Raw genomic sequence first — 22785 nt, 5'->3', positions numbered from 1 at the left:
TCAGCTTCCCCAGTGGCACCTGTAGATCCATATCTTCAAAAGCCAGAAGGCTTCATTTAAAATAAGAAACAGAAACTGGAGAGATGGCTCAGTAGTTAAGAGCACTTGGTTTGATTTCCAGCATCCACATCAGAAGGCTTAGAGCTGTCTATAATCCGACACCAGGGCACCTGACACCCGTGGGTTCCATGGGAAGCTACACACACGATGCACATAAACTCACACAGCTTTGCACACGTAAACAAATCTTTAAGAAATAAAAGCAGAAACCTTTAATGGAACGCGACCCACACAACAGGGACCCAGGGTACCAGTCTCCTTCATATGGGAAGCAGCTGCGGGGAGCACACTGCTCATCTAGGAGACCTGAAATTGGAGAGGGAAAAGCAGCCTTGGTGGCAGCAGGAGATACACCCCCAACCAAAGAGCAAGGCGAGAGCTGACAATGTATCTCAGGTAGATAGAGAGCTTGGATACCGTACACAAAGTCCTGGGCTTGAATCCATCATTGAAAAATAAATAAGTAGCAGGGAGGGAGGAGAACAAAGAAAGAGCGAGATCAAGTTGGTTGGTGTGGCTCCGAGCAAAACCCGAAGCCAGTACAGGGGCTCCCCTGTGCTCAGTCTCCTGCTCCTACCACGAGGGCGAGCATCCTCATGCTCATGCATTATGACTGGGGCCAGACTTCCAAAAGGCAGTTTGTGATACTGTGTGACATCTCTAAGGCAGGCACCCTGGCTGGGTTTGGTGGCACACTGGAGTCCAGAGTGGCAGTCAAGCACTAATCAATCATCGCTGGACCACAAGGCCAGGCCTCAGGCCAGATTTAATATTTGGGAGTTGGAACACACTTAGCAGCTTCCCCTGTACCTTTGAGGCTAAGCATCCCCAGGACAGAGGATGCAAGGTTCCCTCTGGACTTGCTCCAGCGAAACATCAAGGGGTGCAACCAAACACAAAACTAGAACCAACCCCACAGGGATATGTTGTGGATGCTCAGGCAAGTGCCTTCCCCTTCTCAACCTCTCTCTCATCATGACCTTGAGGGTATAGACAAGATGCTGCTTAGCCCTCCAAAGCCCAAGAGGCTTTTCCCCTTCATGCACAGAAAACATTGAAAAACTGGTGCAACACCCATGAAAACAGCATGTGCTGGGTCTCAGCTTCTGGGCCTCAAAGCCCTTTGACTAAGGGCGATGACCGCGCCGAGCCTCAGCACTCACCTGCAAACGGGACACCTGCTCTCACCTTCTCTCACAGGAACATGATGGCCAGGGCTCCTGTGCTCTCCAGACGGCCATCTCTCCAGGTCTGGATTGCTTTCCTGACTATTTCTACTTCTGTAGCAAACAAGGCGTGAGAAGGAGGATCAGGAAATGTGCAACCCCAGGTATCAAGAGGACTCATAGGTATGGACCCACCACTAGTGATGGAGCTCTGGTTTCCATGGTGATTGAACTACGAGAAGAAACCAAATGGCTCTATACTGGTCCATGAAGGACATACCCTCATGAGTCTTTCTTTGAAAGCCCAACAAAGGGGGCTCTGCATACCCTGTACCTAGCCCCTGTTCAATCCTACTACTGCCAGGAGCAAGGCTGAGACCCCAGGAGCAGCTGAGAAGCTCGGGCCTGGAGAGTCTGAAGGGAGGAACGTCACAGGGCAGAAAAGTAGTACGCAACGTTTATTGTACACAATGAAGCACTCAGACTGAGGGTTTCCCACCCCCACCTCCACCCCCAGCCTGAAAGCTCAGAGTCCAGTGAGGGACTTACAGCCAGACCAGGTAATTCCAGGCAGGTGAACTCATTCCTAGAGTTCTCCAGCTGAAGGCCAGGATTCCTGCCTGGACCACCTTCCCAGACCAGCTCTGCCCTGGCCCCAGGTCAAAGGTCTCTGGAAATACCAAATGGCAGACAGGCAGGTCTGTGAGTCATTCACAGTTTGAAACTGGAGGTTCCTCGCGTACTCCACACACAGACTCCCCCTTTGGGTGAAGCTCGTACAGAGACCCAAGAGCACACTTGGCAGCCTCGTTCTGACCCCAGGTGCCTCTGGATGCCAGCCGCCTGAGGTGTCACAAAAACAGTCATATCCTCCCTGGCTGGTTACTGTGTGTTTTCGTATTTCAGGTATCTGATTAGCCGGCCTGGGAGCGGCAGTGTGTCCAGCAGTTTTATCCGGTATTTTCCTATGGCCTTTCGAACCTGCAGCCGACAGAGGTGAGCCAGAGGTCTTGGAGGTTCTGGAAAGAGGAGAAAATGGATGGGAGATGCACACTTGTCATTCGTACTAAGCAAGGGGTGTGGGCAGTGAGTTCAGCCAATGATGAGGCTAAGTCCAAGAGGGGTGGGTACTTGCTGCTGGGAACTGCAGTCCCCACAGTTGGGGACTTTCTACCAAAGTGCCTTACTACCTTCAACCTGCACAGATCTGCACAGACCAAAGTGGTCGAGGTAAATGCCACACCCACTTCCCGGGTAAGGCTACCCGCCCCGCCTAGGATGTCCTTGGGATTCAGGCTTACAACCCGTCTTTCAATTCTTCTCTTCACATACAACTTGGATCCCCAAACAGTCCCAGCAATTGGTCAGAATTTGACCTCTCAGGCATCCCCTGAGAAACTTGTGTGGGGCTCCTGCTATCACTGAGAAGCCAGATAAAGCAGAAAGCCTGACAGCAGAACTAGGGGATTCCCAGCAGGCTGTAGACTCCTACTTGGTTGTTCCCAGACACCCCTGGAGTACCTTATGGTCTGGTGTTTGCTCAGTTGGGAGGTGGGGATGAAGAAAGGCAGAAGGGTGCATCTGGTAATTGGGTAATTTATTTGGGCATGGGGAAGTAGCTTGTTAACCAAAACAAGTCATTCATTCATGCATGCTCCATCCATTCGTTCAACAAACACATGCTGGGCCAGAGATGCAGCAGTACCTTCTGGAGGATATGGAGAAGGTTCAGCACCTCTGAAAGGGGTCTGGAGGAACGTTCCTCATGAGGAAAGCCAAGGTATTCCCAGTAGGGAAGATGGCAAATGCCTGCCTAGCCCAATTGCAAGACCTCAAGACACTCTGGGGTTTCTGACAAATACCTGGTGTCCCTGCCACTTCTGACATCAGGGCCTGAGCCTCTCTCTAGGAAGGTAGGGCATTTTCTGTGGAGAGGAAAGCAGGTAGCCCAAGACCCAGAGAGTCTGGGGGGCCGGGCTAGCCTGTTTTCTCCACGATACAATGATGTCGACCTCAGAACACCTAGTGCAGGAGTGGGTGGAGAGCGAGCCAGAGAGAAGTGGCTTTAAAGTAACCAAGGCAGGCCTGAGAACTGTGTACCACCTGTTCCCAAGTGCTCACTACAGTCCTCTGCCCCTGGGGCCGAGTCTAGATGGCTCACTCCACCCTCTGGTGGTCAGGGATCATGGTGGCAGCAGCCAGTGACTTGGTTAGTGAAGGATTATGACATTCTCTATAGCAGCGACTGAGTAGGTGGTAGATAGATGACCCCTGTCCCCTGCTGCTGCTACCCTACTTGTCAAAGGAATCAGCTGAGAGTTGTTCACCCAGATGTGTGCCCAGGGAAGATCCTATGGTAGTTAGGGCTCAAGGGAACCGGTGGGATCAAGGAGGAATTGGGCACATCAGAATTGGGTGCTAAGGATGGGAGCAGTCTTGGTGGCATGGTGATAACCTACCACAGACCAGTCCCTGTGTTACCTGCCTGACAGACAAATGATCAGGGTCTAGCCTCCTGGGCCCAAGCAAGCCAGGCTTCGTCATCTAGTGCTAGAAGGGTCAGGGCCGTGAGCCTGCCTTCTTTCTCTACTCAGGGGTGAGACACCATTCTCACAGCCACCCCGTGTCCCTACAAAGGCTGCTCCAGGTGACCTGCAGAGCATCAACTCTGGTGTGCCCGAAATCTACTGGGAATGCAGGCTCCAGATCTGCACAAAGGAGCTGCCCATCGGATGAGATCTGGGTGCTGGAAAGTAGATCCACAGCTCCCTCTGTGTACCAGAATTATTTCTAACAGCCTGAAGTAGGGAGGAAGGTTACCAGGCCTGGGCTAGCATCTACCTAGCTATGTGACTTTGGCCCAGATGGTATGATCTCTCTGAGGCTGGATGCCTTTATCTATCACCCCAGGAGCCACCAGCACTTTGAGCAGACACTGCAGAGCAGAGCCGGGCACAGCCTGTACTGTCATGGGTCACACCGCCTGAAGTCCGTCTCTGTGGGACGGAGGCTATACTGGCAGCAGCAGCCACAGCCCTACCTGCCTTCTCCTTGATGACGGCCCAGTCCTCAAAGCTGTCAATGTGCTCCTTCAGCCGGGAGCACAGCTGCACATTGCCTACGTAGTCCAGAAGCACGTCGATGATGGGTCCTGCCCAGCGGCTCACTTCCGGGGCCGACAGGAGCTCGCAGAACTGAAAGAGGAACACAGCACTCTTAGGTGATGCCAGAGAGGATCTGACCAGGTCGCCGGGTCAGATCCACACCGGGTCAGATCTACGAACTCCTCCACTCAGTGTGGTCCTCTTAGCACGGGCATCTGTCACCTGGCATGCGAGACAGATGAGTCGGGCTGGTCCCTCACTTCTCTGAGTTTCAACTTCCTTACCTATAAATTGTGCATATGGCATCCATTCCAAGGCAGTTTTTTTAAAAAAAGGATACAAACTATTTTGTATATTTTAATTTATTATTATTATGGACTGAGAATGAACTACCGCATCATTCAGCGCTCTCTGACAGATCAAATCCCTGGCCCTCTTTTATACTTTATTTTTCAAAAGTTATTTTATTCTCTTAATTATCTGCACACATGTGTATGGATATATGTATGTGAGCGTGTGTGCCCCCACAGGGCAGGGGATTCCCTTGGAGTTGGTGTTACAGGTGGTGGTGAGCCACCCATGGTGGGTGCTCAGAACCCAAACTCCAGTCCTCCTCAAGAGCATCCCAGGGGGCTGGAGAGATGGCTCAGTGGTTAAGAGCATTGCCTGCTCTTCCAAAGGTCCTGAGTTCAATTCCCGGCAACCACATGGTGGCTCACAACCATCTGTAATGAGGTCTGGTGCCCTCTTCTGGCCTGCAGGCATACACACAGACTATTGTATACATAATAAATAAATAAATATTAAAAAAAAAAGCGTCCCAATACCTTGCTGAGCCATCTCTCCGGATGAGATAGGCTCTCACTAAGTTGTTAAAGATGACTTTAAGTTACTCTGCAGCTGGGGCTAGCCTCAGACTTACAGTCCTCTTGCCTCTGGGGTTACAGACAGGCCTACATCACCTGGTGTGAGCCATGGAGTCTGTCCCTGATGAAGATGCTGGCCACAGGTTCATTCTCCACCTGCCATAACCACTAGCCCAACCAGCTTCGGAAGTATGGTTATCAACCTGCCCTCCCTTCCCTGACACCCGCCTGTCCCTGCCCCCCTCCCCATGCACCTGCACCACACTGGGTGACTTGTCGTCCACTGGATGGAAGGTGCCGAGTCGTTGGGGAGGCGGGTGCGGCCCGTTGCCGTACATGCAGGAGAAACAGGATTCGCCATCACAGCCGAGGTCCATGAGGAATTTGAGCAACGAAAGGCACTTTATAGCAAACATGATGGTGGCGGGGAAAGTGGTGGGGTGCGTGGCGATGTAGGCGTCGATGTTGGCGCCGTGGTCCAACAGCAGCTGCATGGTGCGCAGGCAGCCGTGGCGGATGGCCACGAGCAAGGGGCTGATGATGTCGCAGTTGGGGTCTGCACCCGCCAGCAGCAGCAGCTCAGTTGCGTACACGTTGTTGTTGACCACGGCGAAGTAGAGAGCAGAACTCCGGCGGTCCTCGTAGAGGCGCGAGCGCTCGGGCGCCAGAGGCGCGTTCACGTCGAAGCGCGCGGCCAGCAGCACCTCCAGTACAGCGTCGTGGTTGCGCTCGGCTGCCAGGTGCAGCGGGCTAATGCCGCTGCGGCGCACTCGCGTGCGGCTGGTCACGGGCAGCAGCATCTGCACAATCCTGTGGGGACAGCCAGGCACATGCGGGTCAGGAGACTGCACGCGTGTGCATGGCCTGGCCAGCAGAGGGCGCCTAGGGACCAGCCATGATCAGTAGGCCTGTTTTCCTAGTCACAAAGCCAAAAAAGGGTGGAGCTGGCTGGTGAGTTCTGGAAAAACCTCAGCCAGATGGTCTACGGTCTCAAGCACCTCTCATGGACTCCAGCCTAAATAAAGGATGCTTGTGGATGAAGAGGTGATGGCTTGGAGGTTAAGAGCTCTGGATGATCCTCCAGAGGACCCTGTTCGATTCCCAGCACCCACGGGGCAGTTCACAACCGTTTGTAACTCCAGTTCCAGAGGACCTGAAGCACTCTTCTGATGACTGCGGGTACCAATCATACACGAGGTACGTGAACATACATGCAAACAAAACACTGATCCACTAATAATAAAGACTGTGGCTCCCAGGAATCCGGTGAAAGTGGCAGGAAGCCCCGGCATACCCACTAAAAGCCCATGCTACTCTGCAGGGGTAGTAGAGTTGGGTGCTGAAATCTGGTACCAGACCCTACCCTGGATGGGAAGGAAACACTGAGAATCTGGTTCGATCGTTATGAGAGCCCATAAAGCATGTCTTGTGGCCCCCATTCCACAGATGAGAACAATTGAGGCTTCCAGCAATTAAGGAACTTAGTAGGAGGGGCATTTGGGGACTGAATTGTCTTTCTTCCCTCTCCTGCTACACTGGTATCGGATGGAACCTCTAGACGTGGTGAGGGGAGGCATGGAGCCAGAAAGGGAGAAAAGTCTCAACCACCCTGTCCCCATGTCCTTCATTCTCCTCTCCTATCTGATGCAGTTTTCTCCTGGCTGTGTCACACCCGTTTTTAAAGTCCTTTTGCCCACTTTTGACAGGGAGAGCTCAGCCAGCCACCACCAAGGCTGGAGCTCACCGTCCTGGCTTCCGGCCACTGGATTGGGCTCTGATCTCAACACTCCACCTACAAATCTTCATAGGTCTCCTAGGGGACCTTTGAGATTGTATTCGTAAGAGTCTTTGACTTCCAGAGGAGGAAACCCAGAGAAGGTGCGGAATTCCCAAGGACACACAGCCAGGAAGTGAAACCGCCAAGATCTGAATTCAGATTGTCCGATCCTTTAGGCTACGCTCTTAACTACTCTCCTACTTCTGTTGTAGCAATCGGGGTGACAGCTGATAGGTCACGGGTTTTACAATTCTCACAGCGCATTAACTGGCCTGGTCCGTTTTACCCTCGCTGTAGCCCTATGGGTATCCAGAGCAAGCTTTGTCTATCTTTTTAACAGACATTGCTCAGAAAACCAGCGACGAACTAGAGGTCATAGGATAAATAGCTCTAAGGCTTTGACCAAAGACCCCTTCATCTCAGCTCTTGACCCCAGGACCCCTCATCTTGGCTCTTGTCCCCTGGATCCCTGCCTCTTTCTAGAACAAGCACTTATACTGTTGATTTCAGTCCCTGATTCATCCAAGCTGACAGGTGACCTCACAGCCTCCCTGTGGGGGCTCTAACGAGGTGGCCATGTTGGGGAAGGGGGAGGGGAAAGCAGGTGCCACCAGGCCAGTTCCCATGTCTCTTGCTTCCTGGCACTGCCGTTGCCTCTGACTTCCTGGAACCGGGATGCCAGCGACCTCCTGCTGGACTCTCCAAGGGCAGCAGTGTTATCATCAGAGATGCTGAGTTTGGCTCAGATCTGCCTCAGAAACCTCAAACGGAAATTCACACACTCAGGGGAGCTAATTGCCTCCTAATTTTTATTTGTGCAGGCTCCAGGGGCTTGACCTCCTCTTCAGAGGTGCTGGTCAAAGGCAGGGCTGGGGCCTCTGGACCACCGCCATGACCAACAAATGCAGGGTAACAGCCGTGACGCGCCCAAGCACGGGAAAGAACAGGGACAGGGGCGGGCTGGGCGGCTGGCCCATGGGCTGGGATCTCTGCAGGCCCCAGCTGGTCTCCAGTGATTCCCTGCCCAGGCCAGGAAAAGGGGCAGGAATGTGGGAACTTGACAATATCTGTCCTGGGTCCCAGAAGCACCCAGTCAGCAACTCAGTGAGTCATCGGGTCACTGGTTACTCCACTAGGACCGCAGCACTGGAGGTTGCTGTTCTGGGCTGGGCTGACCAGCTGCTAAAGAGAAAAGGACAGCGCTGCCATTTCACAGAGGGTGGGAATGGAGACCCTGGACTGCAGAAGGGAAGCAAATGGGTCTGAATAAATACAAGCAACAAGCCAGGGCAGAGTGGAGGCGCTGGATGAGACCCAGGGCCAGGACTTTCTGTGGCACGCCACCTCTTTTTAATTAATTAAACTTTTGGTCTCTTGTGAGCCAGGCTGGCCTCAAACTCACACATAAATGGCCATGAACTTCTGATCCTCCTGCCTCTACCTCCCAAGAGCTGCCATTTTCAGGAGTGTGCCACCATGGAGGGCGCCCATGTGGACAACCCATTAGGCAGATGACTCTCCCCTACCAGGTCATTTTGTGGGGCGGAGAGCAGGAAGTAAGCAGGTGACACCAAGAAATAGGCTGGATTTGCTGACTTCTCCCAGAAAGTTAAACAGACCCAGCCCAGGGTTGTTTCTGGGAGGCCCTGGCAGCATCTGGGAAGACTTCACAGGCAGCTTGGCAGTCTCTGACTTGGGACCTCAGTCCAGGCCCCCTTAGTATTAAAATCCCCCTCTCGTTGCCCTAGAGCTGGGGTCCTGGTAAAGATGCTAACTACTCCAGTGTGTGTGTGTGTGTGTGTGTGTGTGTGTGTGTGTGTGTGTGTGTAGTCTTTCCCTGACTGCTGACCTGAGTGCTGATGGCTCGCTTTAGCCCTGCCCAGGAGCAGTGAGGACACGTTCAAGTTAGCTGTCATTGAGGGAAAGGGTGTTGTGGGACAGTTTAGACAACAAGGAAGCACCAGGCTCAGAACCAGCTGGACCTGCTTCACGCTGGGTCATCTCAGGCAGGGCACTAACCTCTCTAAACCACACCTATTAGACCAAATCATGACACAATGACGCCTACGGCTACCCTTCACTGAGGCCCCCTAGACACACTTCACCTCCTCTGAGTCTCAATGAATATGCCACCGAGCACTGTTGGGGTCAGTGCCAGGCATCCAATCTTCACAGCCACTCCTATGATTCAAACATGACCCCACGGGCTGAGCATTCTCATCTTCTTTATTCTTCAAACGCCCTAGCAAGGTGGGATCTGTACCCACACTGCAAAGTACGACCTCTCCATCTTGTTCACCAAGCCTGCTTTGGAGACTAAGGTAACACCTCACACCTTAGTCTGAGCAGCACACAGTAGACAGGCAGTTGGGATGCAGTTGGAGGTCAATGTCCAGAGCACAGTGACAGCGCTCATGCCCTACTGCTCCAAGCCAGCGGAGACCTTAGTCAAAACGTCATGGTGGCCTGACCCTTGTCAGCATCCACCCTGTCACATGAGAATTAGCCAGTGCCACTACCAACACACTGAGCCATGCTGCCAATCCTGGCATGCGTGTAACACATATCACACACGTGTAAAACGAATATTTAACGATGGTGGGTCAGACGTGATCACCAAAATACAAGCCTCTGTCTTCTGCTGGCCACAAGAGAGGTGCTAAGCTCCTGGAACTCACTCAGGCACCATGTAGAAACCCTAGCACCCTGCCCCAAGCCCACCCAATGCTGTAGACTGGTCTAAGGTGGGGCCTGGATCCTGGCTGTGTAGCTGAGGTCGGGAACCCCTGCTTTCAGGGTCCTGGGTCCCATTCTTGCTTTGGAAGTCTACCCATGCTCTGGGTACATAAAGTCCCTGTGCCACACTGGAACTGGACGACAGAAAATGTGTCCTAGTGACTGAGGGGTAGGGATGCTAGGCTCCTCTTTCAGCCGTGCCCCAGTACCCCTCACCCTATGTGCTGAAGAACAGATACATCTGGCTAATGGACTCGGGTCCAGGCGCTGCACTCCCGGCCATGGTTAGGCAGCGCTTTGGCAGGTGGCTGAATGCCTATGGAATGCCACATCAAATCCCTGCTCAGCCGTGGGAGGCCAGTGTGGGGAGGGCCTCTAATGCCACATGCCCAGAGTGTGAGCAAAGAGCCATGGCCCAGCCAGGTGGCAGAGGCTGCCGGGGATCCAACTTTAACCCCTCGCCGGACAGCTCTTGGGAAACTGGTTGTGTATGTAGATGGCTTACAGGGAAGCCTGACGTTCCAAGGGACAGCATAGGCGCCTGGGGCCTTTGCTTCTTTTTCTGAGGATTTCCCTCTCCCCCTATATACCTTCTGCCTTACTGACAACACCAAACACAATCCGTTCTCTTTCTTCTGGCAGCCTGAGTAGTTAGAGCATTTCCCAGTTTGGCGTCCCAGGTACATGCCAGGGGTTTTCTAATAATGTAAATCATCTTTCCACTACACCACCGTGGTTAATGTTTGTTTCCTTTGAAACCCATCTAAAGAAAAAAAGATGTATTTTAAAAACTGTTTTTAAAAGATAATAAAAATTGTCTAAAATGGAAAGAAACTTGCCAGGGTCCACAGTTGGGAACCACCCAACCAATAGGAAAGTGTCTGACCTCTGGGGTTTTAGTGCAAGGCCTGGGGGCTGGCCCACTGAGGCACAAGGCTTTAGCTACCTGGGTATCGGTTTCTTGTACTGTAAAAGGAGCCATCATGGCAGACCTGTATCTCAGAGCTCGGCAATGAGACCACACTTTGGAAATGATCAAAGTGTCCTCAGGAACAACCAGCATCCCACCTGCCAAGCCTCCTTTCCCACCCATGTGTGAGTGGGAAATTATTAGAAATGGTCCCTTGGTTGAGTGGGGTGTTGCAGGTTCCAGAGAGAAGCTTACTCCATGGTGTGTAAACTTCCACCATGGTTAGTTTTATGCTACCAGAGAGGGGAGCGAGCATGTTGTCAGGACGGTGCCGGCAATGGCTTTGTGTTCTGCCTCAGTGCTTATCAGTGGGGCCTTATCTACTGGGGCCACCAGGCAACTTAGGTCTGGATGCTCTGGGGTGTGTGTGTGTGTGTGTGTGTGTGAGAGAGAGAGAGAGAGAGAGAGAGAGAGAGAGAGAGAGGCTGAGTGTGCACACCTTCCCCTCCTGTAGATTGTTTCTAGAGAAGTTGAGCTTCTCCCACCGGAACATGAAGTGCAAGGAGAGGCCCAGGGCTTGGTCCCTCTGCATTGCTGTAGGCATCCCCGGTTACTTGCTAGGATGTCCTGCAAGCTATTTCTGCATCCTCCCACCCCAACAACAACAACAAACCAGTCATAAGGTCAGATTCCTCTCTGCTCCCTAAGTAGGATTAGCTGGGTTATTTGGAGCAGGTAAATTCCTGCCACCTACAAGTTGTGTGACTTTAGACCAGTCATCAACCTCTATTGATCTTAGCCTTCTCATCTTAGCAAAAAGAGGTCACCATGGCCTCCACCTCAGCAAGCCCTTGAGAGGATGCGCTGGCCATGTAAGCAGTGGCAGGACCACACACCAAGCTTGTGCTCTTGTTAGCATGGTGGTAGTCGCATGGGGTCACTGCATCCCTCCACAAGGAGAGTGTCCTTCACACTGACAGCCTCTGGCCTTCCTGCCCTTGCAGGCAGCCTCAAGCAGGTGCCCTGCCCCACCCTGCCTTCACTGGGCACCCCTAGAGAACTGTGCTGTGTATGGCGATGGCGGTACCCGGACTGACCTGTAGTTGCCCTTCTTGGAGGCAATATGCAGGGGAAGCAGGCCATCCTTGTTGGCTTTGTTGGCGTCAGCGCCCTGCGAGAGAAGAAACTCTACCACGTCTTCGTGCTCATTCTTGCAGGCCTCGTAGAGGGCCGATGCGCCGTCACTGGCCTGCGTGTTGATGTCTGCTCCTGGAGGGGAGGAAGCAGAGCCGTGAGTGACCAGCAGTTCCGCCATAACTCAGTGCCACTGTGGTGAGCACCTCTGAGCCAACCGCTGTGTGCTGCGACATGCCTATACTGTCTAAATCCACAAGGAACCCTGGGATGTTCAAGCTAAGCTAAGATTTTTTTTCATCACAGAAAAAATCTGTTTCTCTGTATTCATATAGAACTCTGGGCGGTCAAAGCTTTCCTTAGGGTAAGCTTTTCATCACAGCCCAGGATGCAGGGCCTGAAAGGACCCAGGATAAGCCTCTCATAGATGTGAAGCCAAACCTGAACCCACATGGTCGGAGCGTAGAGACCAGGCCTTCAGCCCTCACTGTGGAAGGCCCTAGGCTGTGCCCTCACAGCAGCCTCAGCTCCAGCTAAGCACAAAACTCCCAAAGGAAACCTCATTGGCTTTGTTAGCGGAATTTGGGTTTGATGGGTAGTTGGCCGGTTGATCAGTCTAAGGTATCATCTCATGTAAGCTGGCCTTGAATTCCGTAAGTAGCCAAGGATAATGTTGAACTTTTGATCCTCCTGTGTCTAATTCTACAATGCTGGGTTACAGGCACATATCAGCACACTAGAGTGTACAGCATTAGAGACTGGCCGTGGGCTCGTACAGGCTAGGCAAGCACTCTACCAAGAGAGCCACGTCCCTTGGTGTGAAGATTTGTGTTGTTCTCCAGGAGAAACAAGAATGAAATGGCTTCCTTGCTCCTTGTAAGCTTCACTGAGAAACTGGAGATATGGCTCAGTGGCAAAGATTATGTCCTGCTAATAGAAGGGACACTGGGTTCAGTTCCTAGCACCCACATAGTAGCCACAACTATCTAACTCCAACTCCAATGGACACAATGCCCTCTTCTGGTCTCTGTAGGTACTTACACTCATATACTAAACACATATACATCATACTACACACACACATACAAACGCAATGCACATGCATACCCTTTTAAAAAAAATAGTAAAAGTAAATTTTAAAAAAGCAAGGAATCACTGAGCCATGCTGGCTAACTAACGCCTGGTGGCAGCCTGCCTTCTTCTCAGTCTTTTACATCTTCTGCCTCCCATGGAGTGTGAAAGAGAACCAGCGTGCATATGACTTCCCTGCAGAGGGAAGTAGGCCTCATGCTGCAGAAGCAGATGAGCTGACGTGGCTCGTGAAGGCTGAGATCAAAGCCTTGTACCAACCACAGCTCCTCTCTCAGAGCCCTGTGCTCGCCTCGGCCTTTCAGATAACTTCGTTTTCAACAGCAGTGGAAATCTCTCTGGCCTTGAGAAAACGGCGCAAGCCTCAGCGGTCCATTGGGACCGTTCAAGTTTTGTTTCATGACTCCCAAGTTCTGGGGTCCCAGGTAGCTTTTAAAAGCCTCAGTTTACCTTTTGTTGACCAGGAATCATGGTCCCACCCTCTCGTAGTTACTATGAGACATAAATAAGATAATAGAATTATAGTACCAGGCTCACAAGCTGCTCAACCAATACCAACTGTCTGGACAGAGCTCAGGACAGAGACTGGCCCTGCCCTTCCCTCAGAGGGAGAGTCCAGGGGTACTTTCAACAAGCCTCTGGGCCTTGGGGTCAGGCCCCCCAGTAGGCCTAGGCTTGCCAGCAAAGCAGCATGCTCAAACAAGAAAAATATTGATGTAGGAACTAGCTTTCGACCCCCATGAAGGGAGCAGTCCCTGCCTCAGTGTCGGCAGGGGACAAGACAGCTGCCTGGAGAGGGGAGTCCCCCTCATCCACTGTGCCCTTGCATGGCCTGCTGGCCTGGGTTCCAGGACTCCACCTTGGCCTCTATGTTCTCAGAATGTTCACTGCAGATTTATCCCTGACTACGAGCCTCATTCTGTCCTGACACACACTATGGATGTGACCTCTTCTCCCATCAAAGGCCCAGGGTCGATATTCTAGGCTGAGACCATGTGGAGCGGTGAAGGCTGAATGCAGACACAAGCTGGGATTCAGGTTCTCATAGTGAGCAGTCACTTAGCCTCTCAAGCCTCAGTCTCCCCATGTGGAGCTAGGACGATGCGCACCTCACATTCAACCCATTATAGGTCCATGCTTGGCAAGAGGTCTGACATGCAGAAGGTTCTCACCAATTTCTTGCGGCGCAGCTCCAAGGTCTGCATAGTCTAAACCTCCCCAGTGTTCAAAAGGCCCTTCCTTTCATTGGGAGTGAAAAGAAATCCCAGGGGCTTGTGGGGGGAGTTGTCAAAATACAAGCCATGGTCTTGAGGTTTTTGCTACTGAAACATCATGGTACAAGCAGTACTATTTTAACTTCCCCAGTTAAGATTTTTCATGGGAAATTAGGGTAGAGACCTGAGTTTAGACCCCTTGTCAGTCACTGACTTACTGTGTGACCTTGGACAAATCCCTTTCCCACCCTGACCTTTAGTTTCAGTCACGTGCAAAGCAAGGATGTGATCTCCATCTGAGGTCTTCTGGCCCCACAGTGTGACGTGGCAAAAACGAATAGTGGTAGGGGCATCAAGAGTCCAAGAATCTAGATAGTTCTACAGCGAATTCTGTAGATAAGTCACTTCCTCTTTCCAGGCCTCAGATTCCTCTTTTTTGAAAGGAGGATGTTCTTCTGGATCAGAGATGCTGGTGTGTAACTGTAAGCACACTAACAGCGCCTCCACTGAGCCTGAACACAGCTTCAGACTGCTCAGCACAGCTCTGCAAGGCCCTGGATCGAGAGAACACCCCCAAGATGACCCCAACATAGCTTTCCTTCCCAGGTGACCTCTGAGGTCCTTGCCAGCTGTGTCCCATGACCACTCACCATGTTTGGCCAGGAACCTCAGGGCCTCCAGCTGCCCACTCTGGGCAGCCACAAACAAAGGAGTGATGCTGTAGACATTCTTGGCCTCCACCTTGGCCCCACCGCTCACCAGGATCTCCATGGCCTCCAGGTCATTGCGGGAGACAGATTCATGCAACGCAGTCCAGCCCCGGTTGCAGCGGTGGTTGGTGTCTGCGTTGTATTGGACCAATATCCTCACTGCCTCTGCATTCTTCCGCTCACAGGCTGGATCAGGCAGAAGACAGACAGTCAGTGTGGCCTTGAAGATTTGGCAGTCGGCTGGGTTAATCCTCCCAACTGCCCCTGAAGAATGCAATGTCAATACCTACACCGATAGATAAACAGCGTGAAACAGAGAGTGACCGACGCGGGGTTACACCGAGAGTAAATGTCAGAAGTGGGATTCAAACCCAGAGAGTCATGGCCAGGGACTCTGTCCCCTAGAATATTCTAGAGTATCCATACTTAAAAGGATACCATTATCCTTTTCAAAGGTATATCAGACACTAGGCCTGAAAAAATCTAGACAACAAAAATGCTCATTTAACTCGGGTTAAATCCATCTTTCTCATCCTCCTCAAACCTCTCCTTCAGCTTCTTCTGTTAAAAGACCCTGAAGGTGCCCTTGGCTCTCCTATCTTCTGGCCTTTGCCCATGCTGTTCCACAAGCTTGGCCAGCTGGTAAATCCCTTCCTAGGGGGTTCAGGTCAGGCATCCCTCCAAGAGGCACCCGCTCCACACATTCCCACCCCACCTCTTGCCAAGCTCTGCATGCTTGTGCTCTGAGTATGTGCTTACACTTGCTGTAACCGACAGACACATATCACAGCTTTCCAAGCCAAGGTTTCGGTGTCCCTCAGCATGCTGACTCCAGGACACGTGGGAAATATTGCGTGACCCCATGTGCAAGTGCAAGATCGGATTAGCATGCCCCCATGCATCTTGGAGGGGTAGTACCCTCTGGAAAGTGGACCCCTCATTCATGGGAGCAGTCTGCACGCTGCCCGCCTGGCTTCTTGACTCCCTGGTCCATGAGAACCTAGAGACTTACCTTTGTAGAGTGGCGTCTCCCTGGACTTGTTAGAAATGTCGGGCTCTGCCCCCGCCTGGAGCAGCATCAGGAGGCAGTCCAGGTGCTCCCTGCATGTGGCCAGATACAGTGCTGTCTCCTCCTGCAGTGTGCGCTGGTCAATGGCCCCGGGGTAGGCTGGGGAAGAGCAGCGGATCTGTGAAGGGAGGCAGCCACACTTCCCACACACGTCCTGGCTCCCTCACGGTTCTGAGCAAGGGTGTGGAGCTGCTGCTTCTGCAATCTGTCAAGCCCAGGTGGCCTTCGTCTTGCCTCTCATGGTCCTGCTTGGGTTCCTAGCTGTAGAAATGCATTTAGATGCCACCTCCTCTGGGAAGCCTTCCCAGGTTGAGCCCCTAGCTCTGAAGTGTCTCTTTCTCCCTTGTTCTCTTAGGCACTGCTAGCACGCCCATATCTCATGTAACTTTTTCTCTTAGCGTGGCTGGCAGGAGTGAGGACCAGTCGGTGGCCAAGGCAATACCTGCCTGTTAGTACTATTAATTCTAATCTTTCCGAACAGGAATATGGGATTTGGAGATGAGGCAAGACTCACACAGGGTCCCACAGTTGGTGGGGACAGCCTTGGCAGTACATAGGCATAGTTGTTCTTTCCACTGGAACATTCTGGAACAAGCTGACAGAGACTGTCCCAGAAATCAGTTCTTCCCTCTTTATATTCTAAGAATTAGGTTTTCTTGTCTGAAAGTCATGGAGAGACGCAGCAGAGGCAGTGGGAGGGGCCTGTCCACCCCCCTCCGAGGGAGAGCCCCTATCCCTGCTGGCCCTTCAGAGATGGCCCTCACCTTTCTGCAGGATCTTCAGGCAGCCCAGCTGGCCGTAGTAGGCCGCCTCATGCAGCGGCAGCCAGCCCTCCTTGTTGGGCTCTGCCAGATTCTTCCCTTCCTTGATCATGACCTTCAAGGCTTCTTCATCCCCTTCCTTGATGGCCTTCAGCACGGGATCCATAGCCCTGTGGGAGCAAGTGGCAGACTTAGGCAGAGGCTGGGTCAGCGGCCTGTTTCCTGAGGGCAAACAGGACCTGCTGGAGGGTAGGAGCCACCGCCTGCCCTGGAGTCCCTCATTCTTGGGTATTCCGTCTGTTCTGGGACCAATGCTGAGCCCTCCAGCTCAGCGGATGTAAGACAACTGGGGTGGGTCCTCTGCAGCCCTGTGGCTTTCTGTGGCTGAAGCTAATGTTACACCCAGATATTCCTACCAAGGGGACTCGGGCACAGACAGTGGCTGACAGCTGCAGCGGTGTCTGCAGTAACCGGGGGCCTTTCCCAAAGATGGACCTCTGCTTTGTACCAAGCACAGCTACTACAAGGCTGAATGACTGCAAGAGCTCCCAGAGGCATGGACCTGCCAAGGTGCCTCCCTTCACCGTCACCGCAGCCTTCCCGTCTCCCCATCGAATCCATTATTCCTACTGCCAGCTGCTGCGAAATGACAGTACTTGAAGGATTAATAAATTAGAAGCCTTCACAGTTTAAACCTTCTAAATGTCAAAAGATTTCAAGGCTAGAGAGAGGGGCATCTTTGTTTGGCTCACTGAAGGCAATGTGTCCGTATATTCATTTGCTAGTTCGTCTGTCTGTTTGCTGGAACCCCTTCCCTTACAGAGTCAGTAGGGACCATGACTATTTAGGATCCTGGGATCAGGGGCAATGCTGGCTTCGAGGGGAGTCTCCAGGACCAGCACCCAAACCCTCCCGGCTGCTTCCTCCAACAGGCAACACTTCCTCCTGCCACTCAGCCTCCGGGTTATTAATAGCAGATGGGTAAAGAGACAGAGACTCAAGGACAAAGGACTAACTAGCCAGCAAGATCCTCAAGGTCCATCAACACCATCACAGCTACCTGCTTGGGTTCCACTCAAGAGCAACCCGATCAAGCCCATCAGTCCCAGGGAGGGCCCCATGGGGTATGTGGCCACTGCTGAAGTGGAAGGGAGTGGGCTGGCTGTTCCTGTGGCCTTCGTCAGGGAGGTTACCACTATGTAATGCTCGCTATCTGACCCACCAGCTGGAGTGCGTCTCTCGAGCTGGGGTTCACAGACCCTGGGGCCCTCAGTATCACACACTGACAGCTTCCCCATGAGCTCAGACAAAGTCCCCACCCCAAAGGGGGGAGGTTGTCAGGCATGTTAAGTTACCTAGGACTAGCTGAACAGGGCCTTGGAAGACCACGTAGTCCTTTCCAACCCTACCTTTCAGAAAAGGGAGACTAGGGGTAGCCCTCCTGAGGGGACATGCAGGGGCAGGCAGCCCTCCTTGGGGGGACACACAGGGGTGGACAGGCCCTCCTGGGGGGAAACGCAGGTGCGGGCAGGCCCTCCTGGGGGTACATGCAGGGCTGGGCAGGCCCTTCTTGGGGAGACATGCAGGGCAGGCCCTCCTGGGGGGATATGCAGGGGCGGGCAGGCCCATTTTGGAGGGACATGCAGGGGTGGGCAGGCCCATTTGGGGGGGGACATGCGGGGGTGGGCAGGCCCACTTTGGGGGGACATGCAGGCAGTTGTACTGAGATTAGAACTGGGGCTTTCTTTTGTGTCAACCCCAAAGCCCCAAGGACAATGTGGTGCCTGTAGGGTTTAGAGAGGCCAGGAATGAGAACTGGCCAGCCGACTCCTCTTCTCTGCCGCTCAGAAATGGGGTCCCACCAAGGGAAACTTTTTTGCTTTTAACTGCCACCCTGGAGTTCAGAACAAGGGGAAAGCACTACCTCCTAACTATAGCATAAGCTCAGTGCCCCGGGCAGAACCCTCTCCTTTGGCTCTGATTAGTCCTGGCCTTTGGCATCTGGCACTAAATGAAGTACTGTGGGTGGGGATTTAGATGTGCACAGATGAGCCCCTGGAGGTGGCCTGGGGAGATACAAGACAGGGATAAAGAGAACTGGAAGCCAGCACCTAGTTCTTCCCCTGGTCCTTTGACCTTGCTAGGGCCCCAGATTCAGAGCTCCATGGAGCTCCTCCAGCAGCAGGTCACAATCTCTGGAGATAGCTTAGGGGTCAGTCCCGAGCATAGCCTGAATGCCACTCCTAGTGGGCATCAGTCCTATATCCAGCTCAGCAAGAGCACTGGAATCTAGGGGACACAGCGAGAAGGGGATCTAGGGCTACAAATCTACCCCTCTCCCTGCTGCCCCCATTGGAGGTGTGAGCTTGATGGGGCTAGGTGCAGGGGTCACTTACGCCATCTGGGAGGTCTTGAACAGGCTGCTGCTATACTTCTGCATGACCCCTTGGAACAAGCCCAGGGGTGCATGGGACGGTGTGCTCTCAGGAGGCGACGACCTGGAGGGTACAGAGCTGGCGTGAAAGAGAGAAAAGTACTCTGCATAGGAGAAGCGGGTCATGCTGGAGGCAGGAAGGAGGATGGAGAGTGAGCCGGGAGAAGGAGTCTGAGTGACAGACAGACACAGGGCTCTGAACCAAAGCAGATGGCCGGGTCCTCTCTGTGTGCTGGACACAGCTGCTGTGTCTCTGGATTATTTTTGGCCCTTGGAGGAAGCCCTTAGAGATTTAAATGACCATATAAGACAACAATGAGGTTAACCTCACCCCGCCCCCACCGCCCCCCTCCTCAGCCAACCACAAGGGAGCAGATATGAAGCAAGGTGACATTCTTCACTGGGGAGGATGTGAGAAGTGGTCGGTGGCAGGAGTCAGGCTGGAAGGCCATGGGGGTCTCGGTGGGGCTGGACAAGAGATTCCTGGGCGAGCAAGGGAACAGGAGAGCCAGTCTGAGAAGCCAAGGCACGTAGCCCTCTCCCTCACCTTGCTGGCTTCTTATAAGAGTACAGTGTGCCCCATAGTCATCTTGGGACACAGCAGTCTAGAAGGTAACACAAAAGGGTGTGGACAGAAGGTCAGACAGGGTTTCAAATCCGTGTGCTACTTGCTGTGTGACCTGGAGACAGGCTCATTTTCTCTGTGCCTCAATTCTCCCGTGTACAGTGGGAGGAGAGCATTCTTGTCTCAAGAGCCTGTGTGAGATGCTTAGCTGGTCCATTGTAGAGCAGTCTCCTTCAAAAACTCGTGTGTTATAGGCTTGCCCCCAGTACAGTAGTGCTGTGGCTGGGGGAAGGGATTGGATCAAGAGGCTTCTGTTCTCACCCTTGGATTTTGATCCATTGACTGGTTCAGAATTGGATGGTGTGACAGGTAGCTTTAATTGTCAGCTTGGCACAGCCTGGACTCACGTAGGAAGAGAATCTCAATGAGACTGCCTAAATCAGGCTGACCTCTGGGCATGTCTGTGGGCCTTGTCTTATTGAAGTCAGATTGATGTGTGAAGACCCAGTCCACTGTGGGTAGCACCATTCTCTAGGCAAGAGCCCTTGAACTGTAGGAGAGCAGTGAAGTCAAGGTGAGCACAAGCAAGCACACATAGGCGTCCATTTCTCTCTGCTCTTAACCATGGCTGTGAAGTGACCAGACATCTCAGGCTTCCCCGTGGTGGTGGGCTAGAACCTGGGGGTGTAAGCTGGAGTGAATCCTCTTTCTCCTAAGTTGCCTTTGTCAGAATATTTTTGTCATAGCAACAGAAATGAAATGAGGGCTGGTGGCTTCATGGGGAAGCGGTGGAAATATAGGACCCGAGATGCAGTTGGCAGGAATGGTCCTTGGCCCTTGTCTTAGTGAGGGTTTCTATTGCTGTGGCGAAACCTCTATGACTGAAAAACAAGTTGGGGAGGAAAGGGTTGATTTGGCTTACACTTCTAGATCATAGTCCATCATTGGAGGAAGTCAGGACAGGAGCTTTAACAGGGCAGGAACCCGGAGGAGGCAGGAGCTGATGCAGAAGCCATGGAGGAGAGCTGCTTACCGGCTTGCTCCTCACAGCATGCTCAACCTGCTTTCTATAGAACCATGACCACCGGCCCAGGGGAGGCACCACCCACAATGGGCTGGGCCCTCCCCCATTAATCACTAATTGGAAAATGCCTTACAGATGGATCTCAAGGAGACATTTCCTCAACTGAGGCTCCTTCCTCTCTGATGACTCTACCTTGTGTCGAGTTGATACACAAAGCAGCCAGCACAGCTCTTTTCTCTCTTTCATTGCTTCCTGTAAGGCAAGCAACCTTCTAATTCATGTGTTTCCACCACCATGATATCCTGCTGCACCTCAGGCCTGTAACAGGGGGCTGTTAGCCATGGGTGAAGCCTCTGAAACTGTGGACCTGAATAAATCCTTTCTCCTTTAATCCGTTTCTCTCAAGCTTTAGTCCGCAAGGTCACAGACACAGAGGGAACTCGATTCAATGCTTCTTTTTTTTTTTTTTCACTATACTGAGCCTCAGTCCCCTCGACCAGAAGGGCTTGTGGAGATGTGGCAGCCATTCCAATCTGGTCTTTTCTGGGGCTTCAGGGACAACAGGCTTAGCCCCTTTTCATCTTCTAGCAGGTCAGCCTTGGTACCAAGCACTCCCTACCTTACTGCCTGGACACAGGCTGGAGACTGTCTGTGGAATTGAAGGATCCTGACCTTATAAGCCAGGGCATGGCCTCTGACTCTGTGGATCCCTCAGCAAAGCCAAGCTGTGGTGCAGAGGAGATGGCCAGGAGAGAGGAGTGGAGAGGAGGCTTGGTTCAAATCAGGCTGGAGGCCTGGCCACCTTCGCCTTCCTTGCTTCTGCTTTCTTTCTCCAATCCCAACTCATCACACCCTTCTGCACAATCTCTAAGTTGTGTAAGACACCTGATGCATTCATTTAGCAATTTTCATTCTGTACTTATTAAGGTGGGTGTTAATATTGCTGCCTTTTACAGATGAGCAAGCAGATAGTGGGAACTGCCCAGGATCCCACACAGCAGGTGAGCAGAGCCAAGGGTTGGACAGCCCCTAAGACCCCTCAATCCTGCAGAGCCTGGCTTCTTCCTGCCTCCTCACCCTGCCTTCAGCTCCATGACCTCCACACTGGTTTTGTGCCTTTGAATGTGCACAGAGTCTTCCTGAACTTTGTGCCTGTTTCTTTTCTTGCAAAGTGGGGTCAGGACAGATCTTGGGGTTCATCGCTGCCTTTGTGGTTTAAGAAGCTCAGTTTGATATAGATCCAAGAACCCCCAGCCCTGATAAGGGTGTGCACAACCTATCTCACTTGACCTGTTTGTACAGCCCCCATGTTCCCCTCTCTCTTCCCAGCCCTAGGAAAGCAGCTTTGACCAGGCTACCTCTGGAGTCAGCAAGTCTGAGCTCTCCATGAGACCCTGGAATTCCCGGTCCATGTGGCCTCTAGATATTGTCCAAATGTGTTAGCAAGATGATGCACAGTAGTAAACACTGCCACATTCACCTAAAATGAGGACCCGTCCATGTGACGTGATAACAGGAAGAAGGGTAGCCGAGAAGAGGAACCAAAGCTGATGTGGTACAGTGCCACGGCAGGGTCACAGGTCTCCACCATGCAGGACAAATCTCACAGAGTACCCTCCTGATACCTCCCATGGCAGCACAGGTGTGCCATTCCCATCCTGCCCGATGAAGAAACAGACACGATGGATTCAGCGATGTGCCAACCCTCACTCTGTCCCAAACCCGGTGTCAGGGACTGGGCTGGTGGATCACTGAGTCATGTATTATTATGGATCCTTAAATGCTCAGAGGCCACATGTGCGTGACCAGGCCACACACCCACAGAGCTGCAGGGAGGTGTTGAGAGCAAGGCAGGAGAACTTGTTCTAGGAGCCCTGAAATTAGAGTCAGCAGTGTGACTGCTCACAGTGCTCAAGCTCCGAGTCTCGGGCTAGATGGGAAGCCAAGTGACTTTTGTGCTTTCAAAGCAAAGTAGAAACACCCACTTCCCCTCTGCTGGCTGCGTGAGGGGAATTCCCAGCAGAACCAACCACTGGGTTGAGTCATCTTGGTTGAGAGGAACATGCTTCCGTGGGATGTGGCTATAGGTTATGAACTAGAAGAGGTCCAGGTAGGGACTAGCTGAACCGCAACCCCCACCCCCACCCCGCTGAAACACAGCAAGCA

At 52.6% G+C, this 22785-nt stretch overlaps 1 protein-coding gene across 1 annotated transcript in view; it reads right to left on the bottom strand.

Moving 5' to 3' along the window:
* Positions 1–1665: 1665 nt before the first annotated feature.
* Positions 1666–22785, bottom strand: part of Asb2 (ankyrin repeat and SOCS box containing 2) — a 37305-nt gene continuing 16185 nt past the window's right edge. Inside the window, exons 3-10 of the mRNA XM_075947455.1 lie at positions 18993–19094; positions 16600–16766; positions 15779–15934; positions 14707–14952; positions 11717–11888; positions 5451–6006; positions 4267–4420; positions 1666–2245 (exon numbers count right to left, since the gene is read on the bottom strand). Coding sequence (XP_075803570.1) covers positions 2109–2245; positions 4267–4420; positions 5451–6006; positions 11717–11888; positions 14707–14952; positions 15779–15934; positions 16600–16766; positions 18993–19094 — 1690 coding nt within the window. The 3' untranslated portion in view covers positions 1666–2108. The remainder of the gene's footprint in view (positions 2246–4266; positions 4421–5450; positions 6007–11716; positions 11889–14706; positions 14953–15778; positions 15935–16599; positions 16767–18992; positions 19095–22785) is intronic.

Source organism: Microtus pennsylvanicus, chromosome 14 (genome assembly GCF_037038515.1).
Source record: "Microtus pennsylvanicus isolate mMicPen1 chromosome 14, mMicPen1.hap1, whole genome shotgun sequence".
Lineage (NCBI taxonomy): Eukaryota > Metazoa > Chordata > Mammalia > Rodentia > Cricetidae > Microtus > Microtus pennsylvanicus.
This window is presented reverse-complemented; position numbering and strand designations above follow the sequence as displayed.